The sequence below is a fragment of the Neophocaena asiaeorientalis genome, unplaced genomic scaffold (assembly GCF_003031525.2).
Source record: "Neophocaena asiaeorientalis asiaeorientalis breed wild unplaced genomic scaffold, Neophocaena_asiaeorientalis_V1.1 scaffold504, whole genome shotgun sequence".
Lineage (NCBI taxonomy): Eukaryota > Metazoa > Chordata > Mammalia > Artiodactyla > Phocoenidae > Neophocaena > Neophocaena asiaeorientalis.
The window spans coordinates 5,731,182-5,755,748 of record NW_020174438.1 but is presented as its reverse complement, the minus strand read 5'-3'; the positions used below and the strand labels follow the sequence as shown (position 1 = coordinate 5,755,748).

At 45.8% G+C, this 24,567-nt stretch overlaps 1 protein-coding gene across 6 annotated transcripts in view; it reads right to left on the bottom strand.

Moving 5' to 3' along the window:
• The window catches only part of DENND2B (DENN domain containing 2B), a 174,147-nt gene that overhangs the window by 49,313 nt on the left and 100,267 nt on the right, over positions 1-24,567 (bottom strand). For all 6 annotated transcript variants that reach the window (XM_024757030.1, XM_024757029.1, XM_024757032.1 and 3 more), the window contains one exon: positions 2,592-2,696. In XM_024757030.1, coding sequence (XP_024612798.1) covers positions 2,592-2,671 — 80 coding nt within the window. In that variant the 5' untranslated portion in view covers positions 2,672-2,696. The remainder of the gene's footprint in view (positions 1-2,591; positions 2,697-24,567) is intronic.

The following is a 24,567-nucleotide window of genomic DNA, read 5'->3' as shown; positions in this document are numbered from 1 at the left end:
ACTAACAAAGAGAAAGGGAAGCCTGCTCCAGGAGACCAAAATATAGCAAAGAACAAAACTTTGGTGGTAAAATGAGAGGTTCACATTTCCTCCTCCTGCATATCCTGCCAAATCAAGAATGGGCTATAAAGGAAAAGGAAGAGAATAAACTAGCAAAACACTCCTAAGAACCTAATAATGGAATGGAATCTAGGATCTTTACCCCAAACTAGCTTAGTGGTGGCACCAGGTGAAGTCTTATTCAAATTAGGGATATGGCCTTGCAAATACGTATCTTGGCAGTTCCACAGGGTCCCATTTGCCCATCCCCACCAGTTTTCCATGCCCCAAAGTACCCCTGCCCCCAAAGCTAGATGCAAATGCCTCTCAGTATCATCAGCTTCCTCTGCCTCCATGTGGATGATGTGGAGGTCCCCAAAGCAGCCAGGGTTCAAAGGCCCAGCTTTCCAAGGTCCTAGAACCCCTGCACTCTCCAACCAAAGTTCGGGTCATACCTGGGAGTCTTTTCTCACTGGAACTCCTGGGCTGGCAATGATTAAAGGGCCCCAGGTCACAGGCAAATGTCTATCGGAAGGTCAGACTAAGAAATCTGGGTGCCAAGGTCATCAACCCAAACTGTAAAAGCCTTGAAAAAAGAGAATGGATCATCCCCCTCTTTTTCCCCTTTTTGTTTTTCAAAATTGTCATCTGGTGGTTTCTCTGTCCACCAAAGAGCCCAGCACCTAGGATGAGAGCCCTCAGAGTTCACTGACAACTTCCTAAGAACAGTCCCAGATTTGGCTGGGGGTGAAAGCAGCCAGAGAAACCACCAGATGACAATTTTGAAATAATAACAACTACAGTCCAGCAGTAGCCTCTGAGAGAAGACTGTAGCTAGCCACAGAGGCCTGTGACTCCATGCCAAAAGCCCAGGAGAGGAGGGAGGGAAGCGGAAAGGTGGCAGGAAGGAAGGGAAGTGAAGACTTGGCAGGGAAAAATGCCTTTTTTTAGGCACATCAGATATTTACAAATACCATCCGTCATGTTATAATGGCAAGCAGGCTGGGAAGCTAAAGGAAGAGCAATTTCTAAAAATGTATAAAACATGTAGGTATATACTCCAAATAGAAACTAGGGTGCCTGTCAGCAGTTCTGATTCTGCTTTGTGACTTTATGTAAACACTGCATCTCCCATCCCGGTCCCCACAAAGCGGAAATTAGAATAAAAAAAGAATACTTGAAGGAGCTGAGGGCTGCTGGGTACAGTAATTTCTAATTCAGGTTCTAAATATACTATTTCTTTTAATTTAAGAATAAAATGGTAAAATGCTTATTTCACCCATACAGTCTCATATAAAAAAGTTGGGAACCTTAATTCCCAGTCTCTATCTGCCAACTCAGAGTCAGACTGCAGAGTAAGAAATGCCACCAGACTCGGGGGGGGAGGGGGGAGCCCAGCAAAGTGGTTCCTGAAAAGTAGATAATGGGAGACAAAAGACTCTGAGATCTAGACCTGTTTCTGCCTTGGCCACCGACACGCCCTGGGAGAGGTCAGTTTTTCTATCTGCTTTACCCAAGAGTTTGTTGGTGCCTGCCATCCTCAGCCTCACCCAGTTCAGGGAAGCAAGTATGCAAGCAACTCTAGTCCAGGTTTGACGGGGTGCGTGCGCAGGGGGTGTTCTCACTGGTCTTGCTGCCACAGAGTAGATATTCAATTTGTTTGTCTAAGCCCCAAGCTCTTATGTACCTAACAAGTCAGAATCTACCAGTTTCTGCTCGGTTGGCACAGTCAATCCAGACCATTTCCACTGGGACCAAACGCTGCACATATGGTGTACAGAATTCCTCTTGCCTCATTCACGCCAGTCACTCCCCAGGGGCCACATCCTATGCCGCATTCTACCAACCATACCTGGATATTAGCTCTGAGTGAACCAAACATCTACCACTACCTCTGGCCAGACGCGAGTGTGTGCCACACTCCACTGGACTCAGCCTGGTAATGCACAGCCCAGACCTCCAGGAAGGAACTAGCCCAATCCCAGTGTAAGATGAGCATCCTTCTCATCACTATCCATTCTAGCGGCTGAGGTTCCAAAGGCCAAATCTGCCCAACTGAGATTCAGCAGGAGGGGCTATGAAGGGTACGTGGCTTTAATAAAAGAGGTTCTTCTAGGACATCAGCATCCAGCCTTGGCCAAGACCTGAGAAGCCCTGGTAAGGGTTGTACAGCTATCTGCCAGCTCTGGAAGCTTCTACCCCACCACTGGGAGGAAGCTAACATTTACTGAGTGGCTTTTTGCCAGGCACTATGCTAAGCACTGACATATATTATCTCATTTAATCCTCACAGAAACTCTGTGAGATAAGTACTATTATTATTTTACAGATGAGTAACCAAAATGTTAGAGGGCATAAGAAAATGCCCTGAGATCTCACTATTTGGTAAGTAGTTAAAGTTTGGCCCAGATTATGCACCTCTATGACTGTCAGAATCATGATGATAATCATTGACATTTGGCAGGAATCCTACCCAGGACACAGGTCACTAGGTGTCCTGTGATGTTATCTTCCAGTGAGCCCCATTCCCTTAGCAGTGCTCCCCGACTCACCTGCTCAGGGTCCCTCGAGGGGCCTTAGTGCCTCCAGCTCCGTGGGTGATACTGGAATTCTTGTTGGCAGTCATGGTCATTTCTGCTCTCTGCAAACACAGAGCCCTGCAAAGAAGACAAGACCTATAAGCCAAGTTTCCATGGGCAGCGAAAAGCACCTCAAACATTTCCAGATGACCTCCAAAACTGCCAACAGGGTTTCTGTAGTGGTTAGCAGGAACCACTTTCCCACATATATTTAATTTCATGTGTTACAGATTAAGAGCCTCAAGGGATCCCTGATCTGGGTTGGGGAAGAGTCTGTGAGCTAACAGATAACTTATCACTTCACAGAAAATGATTTTAAAAACTCCATTTCCATCCTGCTTCTTCTCATTTCTTAAGTTAGAGTTTCCCAAACTTCTGGCATGCCATACAGCCTTTATGAATTTTACCATATTTGCATACCTCCTGAACAATCATTTATTCAATGTTTTTCTTTAATCAACTTGAAACTGACTTACTTTTCTTAAAATAGTTAATCTTGTTCTAAACAATTAATCATTGACAAATATTTACTGAGTGAGCACCCATGTCCTAGGCACTGCCATCCAGCAAAGAATGAAACAAAGTCTCTGCTCTCATGAAGCTTACATCCTAGTGGAGGGAAACAAACAGACAATAAGCAGGCACAAGTCATGTGTGCGATACATAAGTGTACATTTGTGTATAGTATGTATAGTGATAAGTGGTAGAAAGAAAACATGAAGCAAGGTAGAGGGAGAGTGAAGAAGATTTGTTTTTTAAAATAGGATGTTCAGGGGAGAACATCCTGATAAAGTGACATCTGAGCCAGAAACCACAGTTATGTGTTATCATATTTTTAACACCCATTAAAATAAAATTAATATACTTTAAGGTATTTAAGTATTTACAAAGTGAAAAATGTCTGTACATGTACCATATACAGCTAGCTAATATAGTAACATTACTTTATGCTAAAATAAGAAAAGGAAGAAAAATGTTAAAACTTAAGGGTACATCCAGACTGGAAATTGTCTCCTATTTGCAGATGGTATGATCCTCCACGTAGAAAATCATAACAATTCCACTAAAACACTCTTAAACTAACGTATAAAGTCAAGCAAGTTTGCAGGATACAAAGTAATATTTAAAAAATCAATTTTCTTTCTATATACTAGCAATGAACAATCTGAAAATGAAATTTTAAAAATTCCATTAATAATAGCAGCAAAAAGAATAAAATACTTAGGAATAAACTTAACAAAAGAAGTGCAAGACTTATGCACTGCAAACTACAAAACATCACGGAAAGAAATTGAAGAAGATATAAATAAATAGAAAGGCATCCCATGTTCATGATCGGAAAACTCCAAGTTGTTAAGATGGCAAGATTCCCCGAATTGATCTACAGACTGAACAGAATACTCATCAACTGCAGAAATTGACAAGCTGATCCTAAAATTTTGTGGCAGTGCAAGGGACCCAGAGCAGTCAAAACCATCTTGAAAAAGAAGAATAAAGTTGGAGGACTCGCACTCACCAATTTCAAAGCATACTACAAAGCCATGGTAATCAAGACAGTGTGCACAGACGTAAGAACAGAAATAGAAATCAACAGAATAGAACTGAGAGTTGAGAAATAAACCCATACATTTACGGTTAATTGATTTTCAACAAGGATGCTAAGACAATTCAAGAGGGAAAGAAGAGTCTTTTTTTTTTTTTTTTTTTTTTGCGGTATGTGGGCCTCTCACTGTTGTGGCCTCTCCCATTGCGGAGCACAGGCTTTGGACACGCAGGCTCAATGGCCATGGCTCACGGGCCCAGCCACTCCACGGCATGTGGGATCTTCCCAGACCGGGGCACGAACCCGTGTCCCCTGCATTGGCAGGCGGACTCTCAACCACTGAGCCACCAGGAAAGCCCAGAATAGTCTTTTCAGACAACTGGACATTCATATACAAAAGAATAAAGTAGGACCCTTACCCTTATACTATACAAAAAAAAAGTAAAAATGGATTATAGACCTAAATTTAAGAGTTAAAATGACAAAAGCAAAGCCTGGAATACAACATAGAGGTAAATCTTTGTAACACTGGATTAGGCAACAGTTTCTTACATATGACACAAGCAACAAAAGAAAAAAGATATAAACTGTATTATACTAAATAAAAAACTTTTGTGCTGTAAAAAATACCACAAGAAAGTAAAAAGACTCCCACAGAATGGGAGAATTATTTGCAAATCATATATATCTGCTAAGCAACTTGTATCTAGAATATATAAAGAACTCTTCCAACTCAATAAGAAAAAGACACATAATCTAATTTAAAAGTAGACAAACAGAAACTAACACACCATTGTAAAGCAATGATACTCCAATAAAGATGTTAAAAAAAAAGTAGACAAAGAATTTAAACAGACATTTCTCCAAAGATATAAAATTGGCTAAGAAGCACATGAAACAATGTTCAACATCACTAGTCATTCGGGAAATACAAATCAAAACCACAGTGAGGTATTACTTCACACCACCAGGATGACTCTAATCAAAAAGATAAAAACAAGTGCTAGTGAGACTGTGGAGAAATGAAAACCTTCATTCACTGCTGGTGGAAATGTAAAATTGTGCAGCCACTTTGGAAAATACTTTGGCAGTTCCTCAAAAAGGGATACATAGAGTTACCATAAGACCCAGCATGATTCACCCCTGGGTATACAGCCAAGAGAAATGAAAACATGTCCACACAAATACTCATACCAATGTTCATAATAGCCAAAAAGTGGAAACAACTCAAATGTCCATCAGTGGACGAATGCATTAACAAAGTGTCGTATATCCATAAAATGGAATATTATTCAGACATAAAAAGGAGACATTCCACAACATGGATGAACTCTCATGCCATTTTTATGAAATGTACAGAATAGGCAAATCTGCAGAGACAGAAAATAAATTAATGGCTGCTTAGGGTTGAGTTGAGGGTAGGAGAATGGGGAGTGACTGCAATGAGTATGGGTTTTCTTTTGGGGGAGTGAAAAAAAAGTTCTGAAATTAGGTAAACAGTGGTGATGGTTGCATAACTGTGAATATATTTTAAAAATGAATTGTACACATAACATAAGTGAATTTTATGGTACGTGAATTATATCTCAATTTAGATGTTAAAAAAAACTTTTAAAAAAATTTAAGTCCCTTGGAGAATAGATGTGAGAGACAACAATAATTCACAGTGTCTCTAACGTGAATGTGCACCCTGTCCTGGGCCAACACCACCTTCACAGACGCTGAACAGTTCAGGAACAATAGTTCTCTCACTCTGACTGGCATTCTCATCACACTGACCAAAATGAAGTATGTTTGGATGTGAAAGTTAAACATACTTATTTATGGCCACTAATGACCTTAATCCTGGAGGCCATCTACTTATTATCTTGGTGCAAATAAGTGATTGGTTTCGATGATAAAAAATAAGCCAGACCCTAATTCTTGATATCATTTATAATTCTTTCCTAATTTCAACATGAAAGGCACTCTTTCTAATTTCCTTACTTTTATGCAATCTCTCAAGGTTGTCATTTTGGTGATGGTAGTGGTGAGTGAAGTGGGAGCTGGAAGGGAGGGAGCAGCCCGTAGGTGCTAGCAATGGTAATAGCAATGAAACATCCCCCACGATGCTTTTAGAAAAAGGAAACAAACCCTGAGCCTCATTTTTATCCTTCATGAAAAGCCTTCCCGGGCTTCCCTGGTGGCGCAGTGTTGAGAATCCGCCTGCCAATGCAAGGGACACGGGTTCGAGCCCTGGTCCAGGAAGATCCCACATGCCGCAGAGCAACTAAGCCTGTGCACCACAACTACTGAGTCTGCGCTCTAGAGCCCGTGAGCCACAACTACTGAGCCAGTGTGCTGCAACTAATGAAACCCGTGCACCTACAGCCTGTGCTCCACAACGAGAAGCCACCACAGTGAGGAGCCCGCGCACCTCAACGAGGAGTAGCTCCAGCTCACCGCACGCAAAGATCCAATGCAGCCAAAAATACAATAAATAAATTTAAAACAAAAACAAAGAAAAGGCTTCCCTACCTATTGAGGAAAAAATCTTTATAAACTTAAGTATATAGCATAATGTTAGTATGAGGAGAAGGAAGAAGGGGAGTCCATCCTGCCACCAGAGCACCTGTGCACACCGGCTCTGGTGAGATTCTTTACCTACACCAGCCAAGGGCCAAGTTAAGTGCCTGGCATATGGCTGTGTGTGTTAAACAGAAAGAAGGGAAAGGAGAGGCAGCCTCTGGAAGCTTTCTCAGACCAGTTCTCAGGGTCCTCAGGGAGCACAGTGCTACAAGGAATCAACTTGCTAAGCATTAGCTTTCAACTGTGCCCATGGTAACAACGGTCACAATAATCACCAGAACCCATCATAACAACACTGGACATGCTCTACCAGCTCCAGGGCAGGCCCCCAGGGAAAGGAGAGAAGATTTGTGGAAAGACCAGAAACTGAAATATATTAAAAGAACATGAGGAAAAATATATTCTTTCCTTCCCTGAATTTCTGATCTAAAATGCTCTGAAATGCAATCATATACTTGAATATGAGAACACAGAACCAACTTAGTCAGAAGGAAGAATGTAGATAGTTGTGATTTTTGCTTGGGCCAAGAAGAAAAATCCTGTGAAGATGCAACCAAGAGGTGAGTGGGTCAAAACTACCAGGCCCACGGCATTGACCCTTGGTCACACTTCTGCGAGAACACAGCTGCTATTCTCAGCAGTGGCCCAGGAGTTGAGGCATCTTGGGCAGGCACTGCTGAGAACCCCAGGAGAGCCTACTAAGTCAGAGATGCTTACTCACTGTGCTCCCTCCCACCTGCTCTCTATAGCCAGGTCTACCAGGTTCAGGGAATAATCCAGCGGCCTGAGGAACTAAGGACCAGGCTAACCCTTTACACCTGAAGCGCAGACTTGAGCACTCTGCATGGCAGGCTTCCTGGGGGACACTGCTTCTCCCAAGGCCCTAAGCGCCGCCCCAGGCTCCCATCTGTGCTTTCAGCCTGATTGCTTGGCTAGTCTGGCTGCAAAGAGAGAGACACTCCCAAGGAAAAGAAACACCCACCGGGAATACAGCAGAGAAGCCAAGAGGATGAGAGGTGTTTTGCTAGCTCCCAGGCCCATCAACGGCAAAAACTACATGTTTGGAAAATGAAATTGTTCAATCAGCATCTACCACCGGTCACGAATTGCTCAAAACCTCAGCTCTCACAAATTACAGGCAACTATCTGAAGAGTTACAACCCAGAGAAAGGAACATAATAAGGTACCACTAGAACTTCTCTACAAACTCTGCATCGAGACAGAGACCACAGTCCCAGGTTCTCAAGGTGCAGTGGGAAGAACACCCAACCTGGAGTCAGCCCAACCCTGCCTCTAGCAACTGCTGGCCAAGGGTCATCGTACACGTGAGTTTTGAGGACTCCACATTCTCGCTATAAGAGCAATAATAATAACATGACCTACCTCACGCGATTATTATTCTGGCACACTGAAGCTTAATAAATCATTTTTCTTCCAGATCATGCTTCTCTAGGTATTTGGAAGACACCCTCTCCATTCCCAAGCTAGATTCATTTTTCAGACTCCCCGGCACTGCCATCCAATCCATTTACTCTATGCTAGGCACTGTGCAAGGTACTAGGATATGAAAATGGACAGATACAGTCCCTGCCCTGGAAAAGCTAACTGTAAAGGGAGAAAAGTGAAGGAAAAAGTGGACTCTATGAAGGCCTTATAGAGAGGTGACATTTGAAAGTAAGCCTTCACCTATTTGTTACCCATGGTAAAGAGGACTTAAGAAAAAAAAAAAAAGCAAAGGCACGTTTATTATCAAAGGTGCTGCTAGATTCTTTATAAAATTATAATAGCTAAAGTTATAAGCATTTTAAAGGATTAAATCATTTAATCCTTGTGACAACCCTACGAAGTGGGTACTATTATTATTTACACGTTACCAAGGAAACCAAGGTACAGAGCAGTTAAATCGCTTGTCCCAAGTCACACCGCTAGAAAGTGGCAAGGCAGAAATTTGAGCCCAGGTGGCCTGCGCCAGCGCCGCCGCAGCTCTGAGTCAGCACTCTGCATGACCTCCAATCATCTTGCATTTCAGCTCTCACCATCCCATGACGTAGTGATAATACAGGCCCAATTTTCCAATCAGGAAATTGAGATTGAGAGAGATTAAATGATTGGCCCAAGATCACTCACCTAGTGAAGGAATAGGGCAGGACAGTGGACTCAGCTCTGACTCCACTGTCCACTTACTTTTCTTAACATTGATGGGGGTGCTTGTTAAAAATGCAGAGTCCCAGGTCCCACCTCCCCCTCTTGAACGGAGCCTAGGAATTTGTATGTTCAGTAAGCACTTCAGGCTAGTGTTATACGCCTGTAAGTGTGAAAACTTGAGTCCCACAATGTGCTGAGGACTTGTAAAGGTATGAAGGGTCACTACTGACCATCCTCCCAAGAGTCTGCCCAGCTGTGAACAAATACAAGATGGACACTCGGTCCTCTTCCTCCTCCCACCCCCCCAGCTTCTTCCACCTGCACAGACCCACCGACCCTCAACAAAGGAGCAGGCACGTCACAGGATCCAGTGAGAGCATTATCAATGTCTGCTCTAAACAGTTCCCTCAGTCTTTGTTGTACTCTGAGTTCTTGTATCTCAAAACAGCTCTTCCTGCCACCCACCGCTGGTAGCTAACAACCGCTTTCCTCACTTCCAAACTCCTGGGAAAAAAGAGTTTATACCCGAAGACATTAACTGGTGGTTTGCAAGAGCAAAAATATGTTCCATTTGGTTTTCCCTTCATTTTTTAAAAAAAAGTTGAATTGGTTATCAAACGTTTTAAACATTGGGTGAGTATAAATGAAATGCAAATAAAAATTCAGATTCTGGCTTCTCTTGAAAAATTAGAAAACCTGCCATCAGCGTCTGCATTTCTATATGGCCGCAGTTGGCAGTCCAGTTAGACGCAGCAAGCTCTCTCCAATTCACCACTGTCCCTCCCCACCCAACGCCTACAGGTGGCCAGCTTTGCTCAGCTCTGTGGCCTGACTCTCCCAGTCAGCAGGTGAGTGCTGCGTCCCACGTCCCGGCAAGGAAGGGGTAGGGGGCACCGCCCTGGGAGCAGCCACACAAAGCCTCCTGGAGGGCTGGGCTTGAGCAGTGCAGGGAGGAGCCTAAACCCTCCATCTACTGCCCTCGCTGCCACTGGAGGAAAGACCCTCTGGAAGGCTCCCTGCTGTCACTCAGGCCAGCCTGCATCTTGCAGTTGTCTCTCCAGCTCCCTCAGTGCTCCCTCTCCCTACCATCCAGTCTCATCACCCAATCCACAGATGCTCTGCCCAGGTCTGAGAAGCGATCCCTTAGAGGTCAGTCTCTGAAGGGAGCTCCTTCTGAGGGGTGCCCAGCCTCTAAGAAGCCTCTAAGCTTCCTATCTTAGAGCAAAAAACTGTTTCCCCTCATTAAGTGACATTTCTAAACGTCTGTGTGGTACTTTTCTGCAGGCCTAATTTCGGACATGACAGTATGCCTCGCCCCTGAGGAGGAGACATTTGAGCCCTGAGAGCACTGAAGAACAGATGCAAGTGTTTGGAGGGAAGCCTCCCGTTCTGCTGGGGTTAAGGTCGCCACTGAGAGGAAACACAAACACTGCCCAGCACCCTACTTGTCTGGTCTAGGTAAGAAGTCAGGAGCCAACCCCCGCCCGCCGCTGGCAAAGGAAAACTCTAAAGCACATGAGAGAATTTCTGCCCACGTCGACATTCCACTGATCTCTTAAGCAATCTCTGGTGCGGAAGTAATAGCTTAGGAAGCAGCCCAGAGGGAAGAAGAAGGTGAGAAAGGGAGCGGAACTCTGTGTGCCCCGAGAACCTGGCTTCAGCCCAGTCCGGCTCCATACAGCTGTGGTCTGACTGCCCTGGAGTCAACCTGCTACTCACCCTGCCCAGGGAACACTTACCAGACTGTCCTCACCCCCTCACTGACTCCCTCCTGCTGCCCTTGGTCATCTAGGCCCTGCGGCAGGCCGAGCAGAAAAGGATCAGACTGGCAGCTCCCCCAGAGGAGGGCCTACGTCTCTCATTTCTTCCTCCAAGAGTCTCAGCAACCAGCACTGGCACCGCAAGTTTCAGGGAGGGTCATCATTAGAGAGAGTTCCTTTTAAGTATCCAAACCAGAGTTCTCAAAAGCGGGAGCGTCTGATTCTCCCTTTTTCTCCTGCAGGTGTCCTTGGACTGGGCCAAGGCGGGAGGCGCCTCATTTACCTTTCATAGCTCTGCCTGGACTGACAGCTCAGGCTCTGCTGTAGCGGCTCACCTGCACAGCCTTCCTAGGAAATTCAGCCATCCCACAGGTCCCCTGACATCCTGGCCTGCTCTGTCCCCACGCGGCTGAGAAAGCTGTAGGGCAGGCTAGCTAGTTCCTCTCCATGTTTTGAACAATCCTCAGTACTTGGCAGAGACTTCTGCACGTAAAAGACAGGCAAATAAACGTTAACTGGTTTGCTAACTGATGGCAAAAGAGGGCCCCCAAGGAGTCAAAGGCCAGGAAGACAAAGGGCCCTAGAAATTCTAGGACTGGCCGTATCCTTTAAGGTGCACTCTTCCGTTCCCCAAAGTCATGGCTGCAATAAATCCAATGAAAGGGAGGTTTCCAGCTGTAGGTGCCACCCAGTTGGACTGTCACCAGCAGGCCTTTTCCTCCCAGCCCTCAGCCAATCCTGTCTACCTCAGGAGTTTCAATCTCCTCACAAGTGCCCCTATTATCTTCCAGGGTCCTCCTGCGGTAACAGTTCTCATCCAACACACCCATGAAGAAAGGCTGCTCCTGGGAAACCTGCCTTCACCTCCACACTGGCTTTCTCCTCCCCCACCCCTCTTTTCCCCGCTTCCTTTCCTGACTCATTTCTCACTGGTTATCTGCCCACAACCTTGTCTTTGGTTCTGTTGTGCCTAAAATCAAGGGGTTACACAAGGGAAAGGGGAGAAAGTGGGCTCAGAGGTTGGGTGGGTGGGTATCAAAAGCTGTAGAAAGGGAGCCAGGAAGGTTTTTCTCAAGTCTGTCCCCTAATTCCCTCCAAAGTGCCAGACCCCATTCTCCGTCGGCACTTCTACATACCTGGTACCTTGGATCTTTTCCATTCCAGCCCCAAGCTCTGGGGCTCTAGGTCCAGAAAGCCCTTTGAGCAAAAATGTTGAGGGGATTATGAGCCTGGTCAAGTGGAGAGGAACCAAGATTTGTTTTGCTGGGAGATCAGAAGAATTGCTGGGGGTTTTTACAGGTCCCTGTGAGGCTGAAATCTGTCTCAACCAGTCACAAAAAAGATGATTTTTGTTGTTGTTGTTGAATAACAACCAGAAAAAAATTAAGCTCTCTTTCCATCTCCTGACTGTCCACTTATCACTCCCACATCCTCTTTCCCAACTCTCCTCCCCAAAGAGGGCTTTAAGTTTGGGTTTTCAACCTCAACCATTTTCAATCCCTTTTCCTGCCAGATGGTCCTTCTCCAGTTCAGTACAGATTCTGTGGAGGTTTGAAGTTGGGTTTAAATGTTTCCTGAAAGCCTAAAATGGGGTGAGGGCTTGTTAGGCAATTCCAGGCCAAAGGAAATCTGGTTGCTTCCAAGACAGTTTTAAAAACCTAGACATGGCTGTTTCTGCCAGTCTGGAAACTCAGCCTCTCAGCGAGCGACTTAAGCCAGCTCTGCCAGGACGATGGAGCCCGCTCTGTCCATAGAACGGAGGCCTGCCCCACAAAGATCCCTGCCCTCTTTCACCCTTGGCAAGAAGAACCTGGTGGGTCCTGTACACATGATGATGATTCCAAGGCCGCAGACCTATCTCACACCAGTGCCTTCCCTCTGCCAGTCACAGCAGACTAACTGCCATTTCCTACACATGCCAGGAGCGTTCATGCCTCCAAGCTTTTATTCAACCAATTCCTTCCATCATCAAGTCCTCCACCACCATTCTTTCTTAAATATCCGGTTCAAATGTTGACTTCTTTCTGAAGCCTTTCCCAATCCTACATCTTGACCTCATTCTCACCCTTCCCATGCTCTCCAGCCTAGGTGAACTCAACCTGACTGATGGCAAGATGCCTGCCCTGCTCCAGAAAAACACACCACCCACAAGCCAACTTTCTCAGAAGAGGACTAGGAAATAGTAAGGGCTAAAGGGACTGGGCAAGTCTCAATGCCTCCATTTTCCTTCCTGTAGTATAGGAAGAATACTCTACCTCTATAATGAGAACTTGAAGACCAATGAGAAGCCATGTATAAAAAACAGAGGATACTCAGAACCAAGAGGGAACATACTTGAAGTCTCTGGCTTTCCCCCAACTCTCAGCCTCAGGACCTCTTCTCTTGTCCTCACTCTCTTAGCTCTTACTCTGTTTCCTATTTCACTGAGAAAATAGAAACAATCAGAACAGACCCTCAATAAACTACCACCATCACATTTACCCACCACCAGCAACAGGGCAGATCTTGTCACTACTCTGCTCAAAACCCTAACATGGATCCCAATCACTAAAAGTAAGAGCCAAAATCTTCACAATGACCTACAAGGTCTTCATCATCTAGGTCTCTATGAGATCTCTGACCTCATTTCAACTACTCTTTCCCTTTACGTTTTCCCCACCAGCCACACTATCTCCTTATTATTTCCTCAAATACACCAGGCACATTCCAACTCCGGGCCTCCATACCTGCTGTCCCCTGTAACTAGAACATACTCCCCCAAGAGAGCCTGCTCCCTCATCTCCCAGGTCTTTGGTCAGACATCATCATCTTAGTGAGGCCTTCCCTGGATCACACTAAAATTTAGTGTTAAGAAATTACTACTAGGGACTTCCCTGGTGGCGCAGTGGTTAACAATCCGCCTTCCAATGCGGGGGACGCAGGTTCGATCCCTGGTCAGGGAACTAAGATCCCACATACCGCGGGGCAGCTAAGCCCATGCGCCACAACTACTGAGCTTGCGCTCCTCAACTAGAAAGACCACGTGCCGCAAAACTACAGAGCCCACGCACTCTGGAACCCACGTGCCACAACTAGAGAGAGAAAACCCACACACCACAACTAGAGAGAAGCCTGCACACCACAACAAAAGAGCCCGCATGCCTCAACGAGGATCCCGTGTGCCGCGGCCAAAAATAAATTAAATAAATAATAAATAAATCTTTTAAAAAAAAAAAAAAAAGAAAAATGTTTTAATGAAAAAACATTTGCCACCATTTCAGAGTGGCTCTACCTGGACAGAGTGAGCAGGCTGGGGGCTTCACTGTCCAGGCCCATCTTCCAAGCCCACAAGCCTTCCCAGTTCAGAGTCTGACCTACCCTCAGCAAGCACACCCACTCAGAAAATTGAAAAGTGGGCCACATCCTATGAACACCCAAAAGATTCAGGGCAGGGGTGGCTGCAGCCCCAGAACAACTGAAGTTGCTCTCTGCAGAGATTACAATGATTTTCCTATTATAAAATGCAAAGATCCTTCCTCTGGGGCTTAATGAATCAGAGGACCTTCCTTTCCTCGTGTCTACTGTTTGGGACACCACTGATCAGCCCTCTCTGAAGCACTGTGATGCAGTTAACTCTCAATCTGGAGTACGGTCTCTGCGGGTAGCATTTTACCATCTGCCTGGAGGATCCTCACGCTCATCAAAAGAGGGCACAGGTCAAGAAAGGTTGGGGGAATACTGTCAGAGAAGTAGAGAGAGACAGGTGTGGCACCTAAGACTTTTATTTGTTTACGTACTTGAAGCCTCTGAGGGCATCTTCCCAGCCAGGCCCCCATGCTACTGTGCTATACTCTGGTCCTTGCCCTTGAGCAGCTCCCCATCCTGCCTGAGACAGACAAGTAAAGAAAAGATTCTGGCACACTGTAACAAGAGCTGTGATAGATGTATGAACACAGAGCTCTGAGAGCAAGGAGAAAAGACACCTAATCAGATGGACAGGACGGATGTAGGGGAGGGCTTCTGGAGGAGACAAGAAGTAACACTGGACTGAGTCTTGCAGGACTTGTGGAAGATAAAGAAGGCAGAAGAACACTGCTGCAAGCAGAAGAAAAACCATGAACAAAAGCCAAGGAGATCTTAGAGCAAGAACAGGACACAAAAGGCAATAACCATAATGGAAAACATTGATAAATCAGAATACACTAAATAAGAACTCTGCTCATTAAAAAATGCCACTTAGAGAGTGAAAACAGAACCTTTGGAGTGGGTACACAGGTTACAGAACTCAGCAGATTAGGAACATCAGATACACAGAGGAAACTTATCAAGAAGTAGAGTAACTCTCAAACTGCAGATCTTGGCCAGATCATTAGGGCTGAATTTCCCTTTGGATAAAAGTCTCAGTTTTGGAAGGGAGTAGAAGAAAGTACACATACACAGCCAGGCTCTGCTAGTTCTAAGTATGCATTTATCTCATTTAATCTAGCTGTCATTATCTCTATTTTACGGATGAAGAAACTGAGGCTTGGACTTCCCTGGTGGCGCAATGGTTAAGAATCCCCCTGCCAATGCAGGGGACAGAGGTTCAAGCCCTGGTCTGGGAAGATCCCAGAGCCACAGCTACTGAAGCCCACACACCTAAAGCCCGTGCTCCGCAACAAGAGAAGCCACCGCAATGAAAAGCCCGCTCACCGCAACTAGAGAAAAGCCCGCACGCAACAACGAAGACCCAGTGCGGCCAAAAATTAATTAATTTTTAAAAAAGAAGGAAACTGAGGCTTAGGCTAAGTAATTTGCTCAGGGTTTCACAGTAAGTGGCAGACCCCAGAGTCTAGAGAGGTTGGCACTGAGCCCTCTAATTGACACCAGAGCACATAAGTCCTCCAGTCTCTGTCATATCTTGTGACAGGAAGCCATCCTCCAACCCAAGCGTGCCCCTGCAGCCCAGCTCTGTCTGTAAAGAGTTAGAAACGGATATTGGCAGTAGTCTCATGCCTGGCCCCCAAATGCTTGGTGTTAAAATCCCATTTTTCTTTAAGCCATCTAGTTCAGAGGGCCCTGAATCAATTAAAAATAAACATAAGAGATGCTCCTCTCTTGCTGTTCTTCAAGCCTTTTCTCCTTATCATTCTTCCCTATCTAGGGGACCCTGGTCAAAGAAAGGCCTTCCCCTAACAATGCAGTCCAGCTGGAGCTGAGACTGAAGGTAAGGGGCATCCGTCTGTCCATCTATCCAACTTCTTTAAGGGTTATGATGGGGACAGAATTTGCCTTTTTCCTCCTTTAAATAAAGCAAGTGTTACTTGGCTTCTGTGGTTCTCAAACTGTGTGCTGAGGTGCCCTAGAGCACCGCAGTGAACTCACAGGGGTGCCGCAAGATATATATTTTTTAAATTAATTTCTTTTTTTATTGGGGTATAGTTGTTTTACAAGTTGTGTTAGACGATATTTTAAATTTTTGAGGGAAACAAGGCCAATATCCAACATTTGTTTGGACACCCCGTGAGTTCACAGTTTTAACGTTAGATTGCACTACATTCTTTTCGATGATGTCATCTCTTTGTGAAGCTGGGTTTTCAGCAGCTGCTGTGATTAAAAAGCAATAACCGTGTGAAAAGCAATGTGGAACAGGAAATGGGGATGGCAGTATTCAATGTGATTCCAAGATGCGAGATGTTGTGCAGTGCCCAGTACATCCCATAAGTTAGTAACTGTGGTTATTTTAAGAATGAAATAAAAAATGTTTGTAATTGAAATTGATGTACAATATTATGTTAGTTTCAGGTGTACTACATAGTGATTTGATACTTGCATACATTATGAAATGATCACCATGATAAGTCTAGTAACCACCCATCCCCATACAAAGTTATTACAATATTATTGACCATATTCCTTATGCTGAATATTACATCCTCGTGACTTATTTAATATATAACTAGAGGTCTATACCTCTTAATCCCCTTCACCTATTTCACCCATTCCCCCAACCCTCCTCTAAAAATATTTTTCCTTTCAATTTATATACATATATTTTTCAAATGGCTACTCAGTGATCAGGAGAGAAGCACTTACTAAATTTTTTACACCTAAACACTTAATAAATAGAAATAAGGTATCTCTTTTGGCCTCTGGGCACTGTGAAAAATTACTAAAACACTAAGGGCCCACGAACTGAGAAAGTTTGGGAACCTCTGGTAGCAGGTGTTTTTTTAAGTCTCTGTGTCAAGGAGTCAAGGAGGAGCTCCCAGGGCAGGCCCGACCCTGCCCCAGAAGCTGGCGGGTAGCTAGCACTCAGGCCTAAGGACGGCACAGCCAGGCTTTCACTGCAGCTGACAGAAGAGCTGCCCCTCTGCCTGAAGAGATGAGGCTGCACGGTAGCTCCCTCTCAGCCCAGAGGCTGTGCACATCTGCCTCAGCTGTACCCCAGGCTCCCGGGCTCCCCTCTGAACTCCCTCCCTGAAAAGCTCTATTCAGTATGGACCTCATGAATAAAACCCAAGCCAGCCCAGAAGCCAGCAGGGGACTTCCACACACACTCAGACTTGGGCAAAGTCCACAAACCAAACCATTAATCCACTGAGGGAGGGAGGGATGGGAATCTGGGAGACGGCTTCCACTGACAGCCCATCCACTAAAAGGCCAACTGGGTTTTTTGGGTGAAGATTTACATGAAAATAACGCCTTTGTTCCCCAGGGGTTTCTGGCCCTATATACTCCCTCCCTCCATTCTTCCCTGAAGTCATAATCCTCTGTTGGTGACATCACAGCTGTTGATACAATAGCCAACTGTTGTGATGTCACAAGACTCAACTTTTGTTATTTTCAGTGGGGAGTGGGGTTAGAGAATGTGACAAAGGGCTGGAATTGAATAAGGTTATAGAACTGGAATTTGCTTTTTCATGCTAATTTCCCTGGTAGGAAGGGCAGTGACTCAGAAAATGAAAGGCAAGCAAGCCACTGGCGGCAAGGCTGCGTGTAGATTCATCTACACCAAGGGGAGAGGGATGGCGTTAGCGGGGCTACGGCAGAAAGGACACAAAAGTTTTCAATTCCAGGATTAGCCAAATATGAAGATGTTGTCAGTCTGGCCAAGTTCAGGACTTTCTCTTTCCATTATCCATCATCTGAGCCCAGGGTAAGCAGAGAAAAGCTGAACTGCAGGAAAGGCTCCAGGCTGGAATGTTCCCTGGAAATTAATGTTTGGGATACTGCATTGGGTTCTGGACTCTACACTGTCCAAGGGATAGGCTCTGTTTGGACTGCATCCTGAGGACAGTGACCAGAATGGAGAGGGCACTCAGAGGCATGTCACAGGAGAAATGACTACAGGAACTGAGAGTGTTTACCCTGGAGAAGAGAAGGCTGCGGATGGGGGAGGCGGATAATTGCCTTGAGAATTCTGAAAGGCTCCCATGTGAAGAAGGGACTACATATGCTATTTATGGTCCCCCAAAGAGACCTCAGACAATGAGAAGATCCAGAATGGCCAATATGAGAGAGAACATTTTATTCTTAAATTCCAGTTAGAGACTATAAGTTTTTTTTAATTCCTAACTTCTTACTTACAGGCGAGGCTCTTGAGGACAAGACTGTCTTGGTCACTTTAGTGTATACCCCAGAATTTAGAATAAGTGGCACATAGTAAGAGCTTATTAATATTTGTGAAATAAATGAACAAATGAAGCAAGGACAATGGTCTGCTGAAGTTGGTGCTTACTCATTCAATAAGTAGTTTTGAATCCCTACCACATGCCACTCCCTCAGTTAAGATGCTGGGGATACAAGGGTGAAAGAAGCGGATAAGGTTAGTCTTCCCTCTCCCCCTGCTTTGTAGATTAGCACAGATGGCATGTAAGGTCCCTTCCAATATTGAGACTCCTTGATTTTTAGAGATGACTAAAATATTTTAAACTGAGAGCAAAGAGGACCCCAAAGGCCATAGATAAACCCTACCTACCACCGCTGCCGTTATTCACAAGCCTGGAAATCTAGACCAAGCTAAGGTTGCCTTCTCGACTGGGGAGGGGCCTGATGCTGAGACAGCCCTGTGCTGGGCCAGACCAGACCAACCAGACTGGGTGTTTTATCAAAGCCTCCCAAGCACCCTAGACAAGACACAGTAGGCTCTCGTGTGAACCTGGGCTCCCTCAGTCCAGCAATAAGTAAGTATAGTCCAGTTAGGTAATATGAGGCATTTCAGATACCCTCATTTCTCTAGGGAACTTAAAATTTCCCCAACAGCCTCAGGGCAATTATCCTTCTAGGGGCCATCTGAATGACAACATAGTCACTACAGAACAATTTTCAAGGAGATAATTCCAAAATCTTCTAGGCTGTGCTAGGGATACAGGCTTGGTTCCAACTTCTGAGGGCATAAGAGTACAACTAAAGGTAATGAAACAGATGATTTAACAATAACGATATACAATATACCAGAGACACAATACACACAGACATTATCCTCTTCAGGGTAGTCCTTAGAGGCCTGAATGTTTATTCCAATACATTCTCAAAACATTCCTGAAATTCCTGTTTGGAAATTGCCCTCAGAGACTTTGGAACATTATCTGAATTTTCTCTGAAGGAAAATCTGCATCCTTCAAGGGTGCTAACTCATTCAGAGCCATGTGGCAAAAAGGGTGCAAACGAGAGAAAAGCATCTTGGGTCAGAATAAGCAGTATCTGTCAAGTATACTGTGGAACATACTGTATACTGATATCAAAGGGGATGCATACCGACACTGTCCCAAATCTCCACTTTTTAGATGTATGAGTTCACAGAGCTCTCTGAGTATCTAATAAACCCCAAGAACATCCATAGAAAACTTCTAAGAACATAAACTTCTGTCTACCCTTTTAGGATGTTCACAAGCTCCCAAAGTTCCTCCATAGACTCACTGTAAGAATCCTTGTCCTGGGCTTCCCTGGTAGCGCAGTGGTTGGGAGTCCACCTGCCGATGCAAGGGACACGGGTTTGTGCCCCGGTCTGGGAGGATCCCACATGCCGCAGAGCTGCCGGGCCCGTGAGCCATGGCCGCTGAGCCTGCGCGTCCAGAGCCTGTGCTCCGCAATGGGAGAGGCCACAACAGTGAGAGGCCCGCGTACCACAAAAAAACAAGAATCCTTGTCCTAACCCATTTTACCTGCCCCATAAGTGCACAGGTAATTCTGAATGGAGGCCTACAGAGCTCAGCAGGTATGCCAACATTGGGCACTGAGAGAGTGGCAACAAGGCACCCTGCTTCCGTGAGTCGTTGCACCATTTTTTCAAACCTGGATGTCAGCAATTTACAAACTACTACACATCACAGGCCTTCAGGAGTGTTAGAAATAGTTAAATCCAAAAATATCAGACTTACAAATGCCAAAGATCCTGAGACTCAAATGTGACATTTTCTAACATGGTTTGTAAACTGGTGCTGAAGACAATTCCCAAAGAGGAATCAAATCTACCTATGGTAACCACAGGTGTTTAGCCATGTAAGTGCACATATGAAGAGCAAGCTATGGTCACAGCACAGATTTTCTCCCCTTCCCTAAGTCCCCAGTCTCCCTGTGAAGCACAGGGAATATGCCTCCTGCCTTCTTCTGGGCCAGCCAGCATGCCCACCAAGCAGCTCCCGACACACTAAAAGCCACCCAAGTCACATCTGGCTCATGCCGTTGCTCTCTGTAATGAGGTATGACATGTGTCTAAAGCTCTTGTATATTTTCACATTTGTAGCCTACAATTAGGCATTTTTGAGGGATGTAGCTAACTACAGTTCTGTTCAGTGACCTATAATTATTCACACAGGCATCATGGCCAATCCAGGCAACTATCAGGCTGGAGGAAGGCACTCTGAGCTCAGACCTCACCGAAGAGGCTGCTCAGCTCTAAGGAGGCCCAGAGAACACTGGTTAGTGACGGGCCTCAGGGGGCCACACTGTTCTTCCTTGGCTATATACAGATACACTGTCCTCTCTGTCCCCTACACCAGTCTTCCTCATCCACCGCCTGGCTCAGCACAGCTCAACCCCCAAGCACAAGGGATGGCACAAAATTATGCCACAAAAATGGACCGCTTTGCCGGACACAATCTCCATTACCAAGGCAATAGCAATTTAAAGCAATTTCTCAAACTCCCTACAAATCTCTCACCTGAGGAAAAACGGGTCACACCCACCAGGCCACAGAATCCTGCCGTCCACTGCTGTGCAGCTGGGCTGTGGCAGCTGACATGGGCCACCTCTCTGAGCCAAACTCTCTGCCACCCGTTGCAGTGGCCTCACTGCTCCCAAGAGCTCAACAGAATAATTCTCCCCCTTGCAAACGCCTACCACCATGCTTCCCCACTGCTTCCCTGGCTAGAAGGGAAGGCCTGGTTAGCCCTCAAGATCTGTCTCTAGTGATATTTCAGATATATATTTAGCTCCATTAAGAACTGGTTTCTTGATTCTTTAATGGAAGCTCAAATCCAGATTCTAAATATAACCAAAGATACTGCCACTAGCCAGCCCAGTGCGCTGTGAAGTACGACTATGGCCCACACTCAGAGCGGCATGCACGTTAAGTATGAGCCCAATAGCTCAACCACAATTCCTATGCAAGTTACCCTTCCTCCCCAACGCTGTCTCCAAGTCCTTCAGCGTGCTTTATACTTTTCAAAAATACTTTCACATGCCACCTCATTTGAGTCTGCCAAACAAACCCCAGAAGTTAAATGCAATAGGTATTTTCTCTCCTTTTTACAAAGAAGACAGGCTCAGGGAGGCTGTCTTGCCCCAAGGTCACTCAGCTAGTAAGTGCAGAACCAGGTCTAGAACTACTTTGTAGCTGTGCGACCTCAGTTCTTCATATGTCAACAATTAATAGCGGCAAACTCATAGGGCTTACTGTAAGAATGAAAGGGCTGAAATACGAAAGGTGCTTGGAATGGTGTCTGGTCCACCGTGAGGACTACGTTATTACTGTTGCTGTTGTTGTTACTTTTAAGAGTACTATTACCACCACCACCCAGAACCCCCAGTTCAAAACCTAAAGCTCTTTCCTCTCCCTCCTTCTGCAACTTTGCAAGGATTACTCAGGAGGCAGTTCCATCTAACCTTGAATGACTCCAGACCCAGTCCCTGCAATTTGCCTATGGAATCTGGAACTCACCAGGCCCTCTATCTTACCACTCCACAAACTTCTCCATGCTTTTGGGTGCATACGCATACACACATATACCACCTTTCTGCAAATCTGACTCTCTAGTCTCCTGGCCTCCGATGTCACGTATGCTATGTTAGCCACCATTCTGTGGCTCACCCTGCCTGCAGTACCCGACTTTTCATTCACTTGGTTCCTCCCTTCAATAATCAATAACGAGAACCCGACTCTCTACCAAGCACTGAGGGGAATATACCTTGCCCTCCAAATACAGCAAATGAAAAGTGCGGGAAGAGTGGGGTGCACAAGGGGAGTGACAGCACAGAGGTGCCAGAAAATAACTCTGAGGGCAGCACAATAGATTTCAGAACAGCAATGCTTGAAATGCGTTTTAGAGAGTGACTTGAGTTTTCTGGGCAAAGGGAGAGAAGGACATTCAGAGCTAAGAGAACAGCATTTACACAGGGTTACAAGGCAGAATCATACAGAATATGATAATCTCACACTGCCACCATGGAGGGGCTATATGTGTGTGCCCTCGTGTGTGTGTGTGTGTGTGTGTGTGTGAGAGAGAGAGAGAGAGAGAGAGAGAGGAAGACAGAGAGAGAGAGAGGGAAACAGAAAAAGAGATAGAAACAGAGACAGAGAGAGACAGAAAAAGCGAAGAGAGAAAAATTAGATGTAGGTGGGTGAACGCATACTGCCTGGGGGTGGCAGGCAGCCGGGACAAGCGTCGCGTCGGCCTTTCCGTAGTCTGAGTGGCAATCTCAACTCCCTGGTACGCTTACAGTGCCCCAATCTTAAATGCAAAATCCTTTAACAACTGTTTTCTCTTTCCTTCTGTCTTCCCCTCCTTCTAAAGATCTGTTTATCCCAATTCTCATTTTTGCCCCACTCTGAGCCCTGACTTTTAGTGCCAGTGCTTTTACACAAATCCAGCTTCACATCCTGAGTGAAATATAATTTCATAGGAATGTAATTCTGGAATGATCTCATTGAAAAAGCACACCCAGCAAAGGCCATGAGCAAACTTCAGGCCAGCCCATTCACACCCAGAGCCAAGGAGATTGCAGACCCCTTTCCCTTAAATGGACAATGTGCCTGGGGCCCAAGCAAAGCACACCAGCTGCCCACGGATATTATTCTGCCCACAGCCAGCCTGCCTGCTGGCAGACCAAGGCCTGGGCCCACAGCAGTGACCACCACAAACCATTCTGCACCGTACAAGGACAGATTCAGGAGAGCATCCAAGCAAACAGGCCTTACTGCACAGATGTTCCCCCTGTCCCTTGGGAGGGCTCTGGCTCCAGGCCAGGAGACACCAGCTAAAACTATTAAGACCCCCACTCCCCATCACATCCATGCCAGGCAGAAGAAGGCCCAGAAGCCAAGCTGGTAAGGATCCTTTCCACAGCTATCTGTCTTCCCTACCTCTCTGAAACTCAGCCGCTATCCAACTCTATGGAGAGAGTCAAGAAAGTAGGGCATTTGACTCTGGAACCAGATGGCAAAGCCAGGTCTAGCCCAGTCCGGCAGGCTGAGACAGGGTAGAACTGGGGAAGAAATAATATACTCTGATGGACTTTCAAAAACTCTAGCTGAAAAATCACTAAGTTGGAGTCTTTGGAAAAAATGTCCTTACTCCAAATCTGTACCTCACCCCCAATGAATCCTCATAAAATGGACCAGAAGAAGAGGAAAAAAATGAATGGCTTGCAGGGTCTACAGGAACTCTATGTACTATTTTTGCAACTTTTCTGTAAATCTATAACTCTTCTAATATAGAAAGTTGATTAAAATTAATGGTTTGTCATGGTTTCCTCTGTAAGGAACAATGGGAAAAGAGAAGCACTGGGTATAAATTCCAACTCTACCTCTACCAGCTACGAAGCTGTGGATGAGCTTTCTAGGCCTCAGTTTCCTTAACGATGAGGTGGAGATGACAGCATTCTCATGCAGATTCAATAAGGCCTGCAAAGGCCTTACCACTGCCAAAAATGCTTTCTTCCTGGGCAGTAGCAGTTCCTCAGTTCAGTCAGCCTTCACTGGGGGTTCTCGGCGACTGCAGTAGGAGGCCCTACCTCCACTCCACGGCCCTGTGGTCTTTATGATTTACAGCCTCTTCCACACATGGCATCACACTTTAAGCCCACAGTAACCACCCAAAGGGCTGAAAGCCACCTTACAGCGAGTTCCAACTAGTGAAAGCTCCCCTTTGTTGACAGAAACATGTTCTCCTTCCTGCTTTCCCTTCCTCCAGTAGGATCCAATGTCACTGCCAGAAGCTGAACTACTTTCCTGCGGTTCACAGGGGTCAACCAGAAGGAAAGGCAGACGGTGACAGAGCTGGGCTCCCAGTTCAATCAGCCATCCTTGGCAGAGGGTGGGCAGGGGAAGAAGTATGCTCTCCAAGTTGCCACAAAAGACTCTGTACCCCTCAGCAGCACCACTACCCCCAACAGCTCCCACACCCTCCCTGCCCCGTGCTCCCCACCAGGCCCCACATGAAGCTGGGTTGATAAACTACAAATCCGCCAAGTTAATGGGCACAGCAAGTTCCCCAAAGCCAAGAGATAAGCCCCCAGGTCAGGCGTGAAGTTGCGCCCAAGCCCTGGAGCCAGGTTCTCAAGCCTCAGCCACCCTGACTCTTGGCTCCATGATGTGCTGTTCACTTTCCCCCAGCAAGACTGAGGTGAGCGGACAGAGGCCCCATCCTGGTCTCATAAGTGGATGGGCTGGAGGCCAAGGAAAGAATCAGGTGAAGAAAGGTATGGCTCTGATGTCACATTATCTCTTTAAAAATCACTCACAAGGATATCA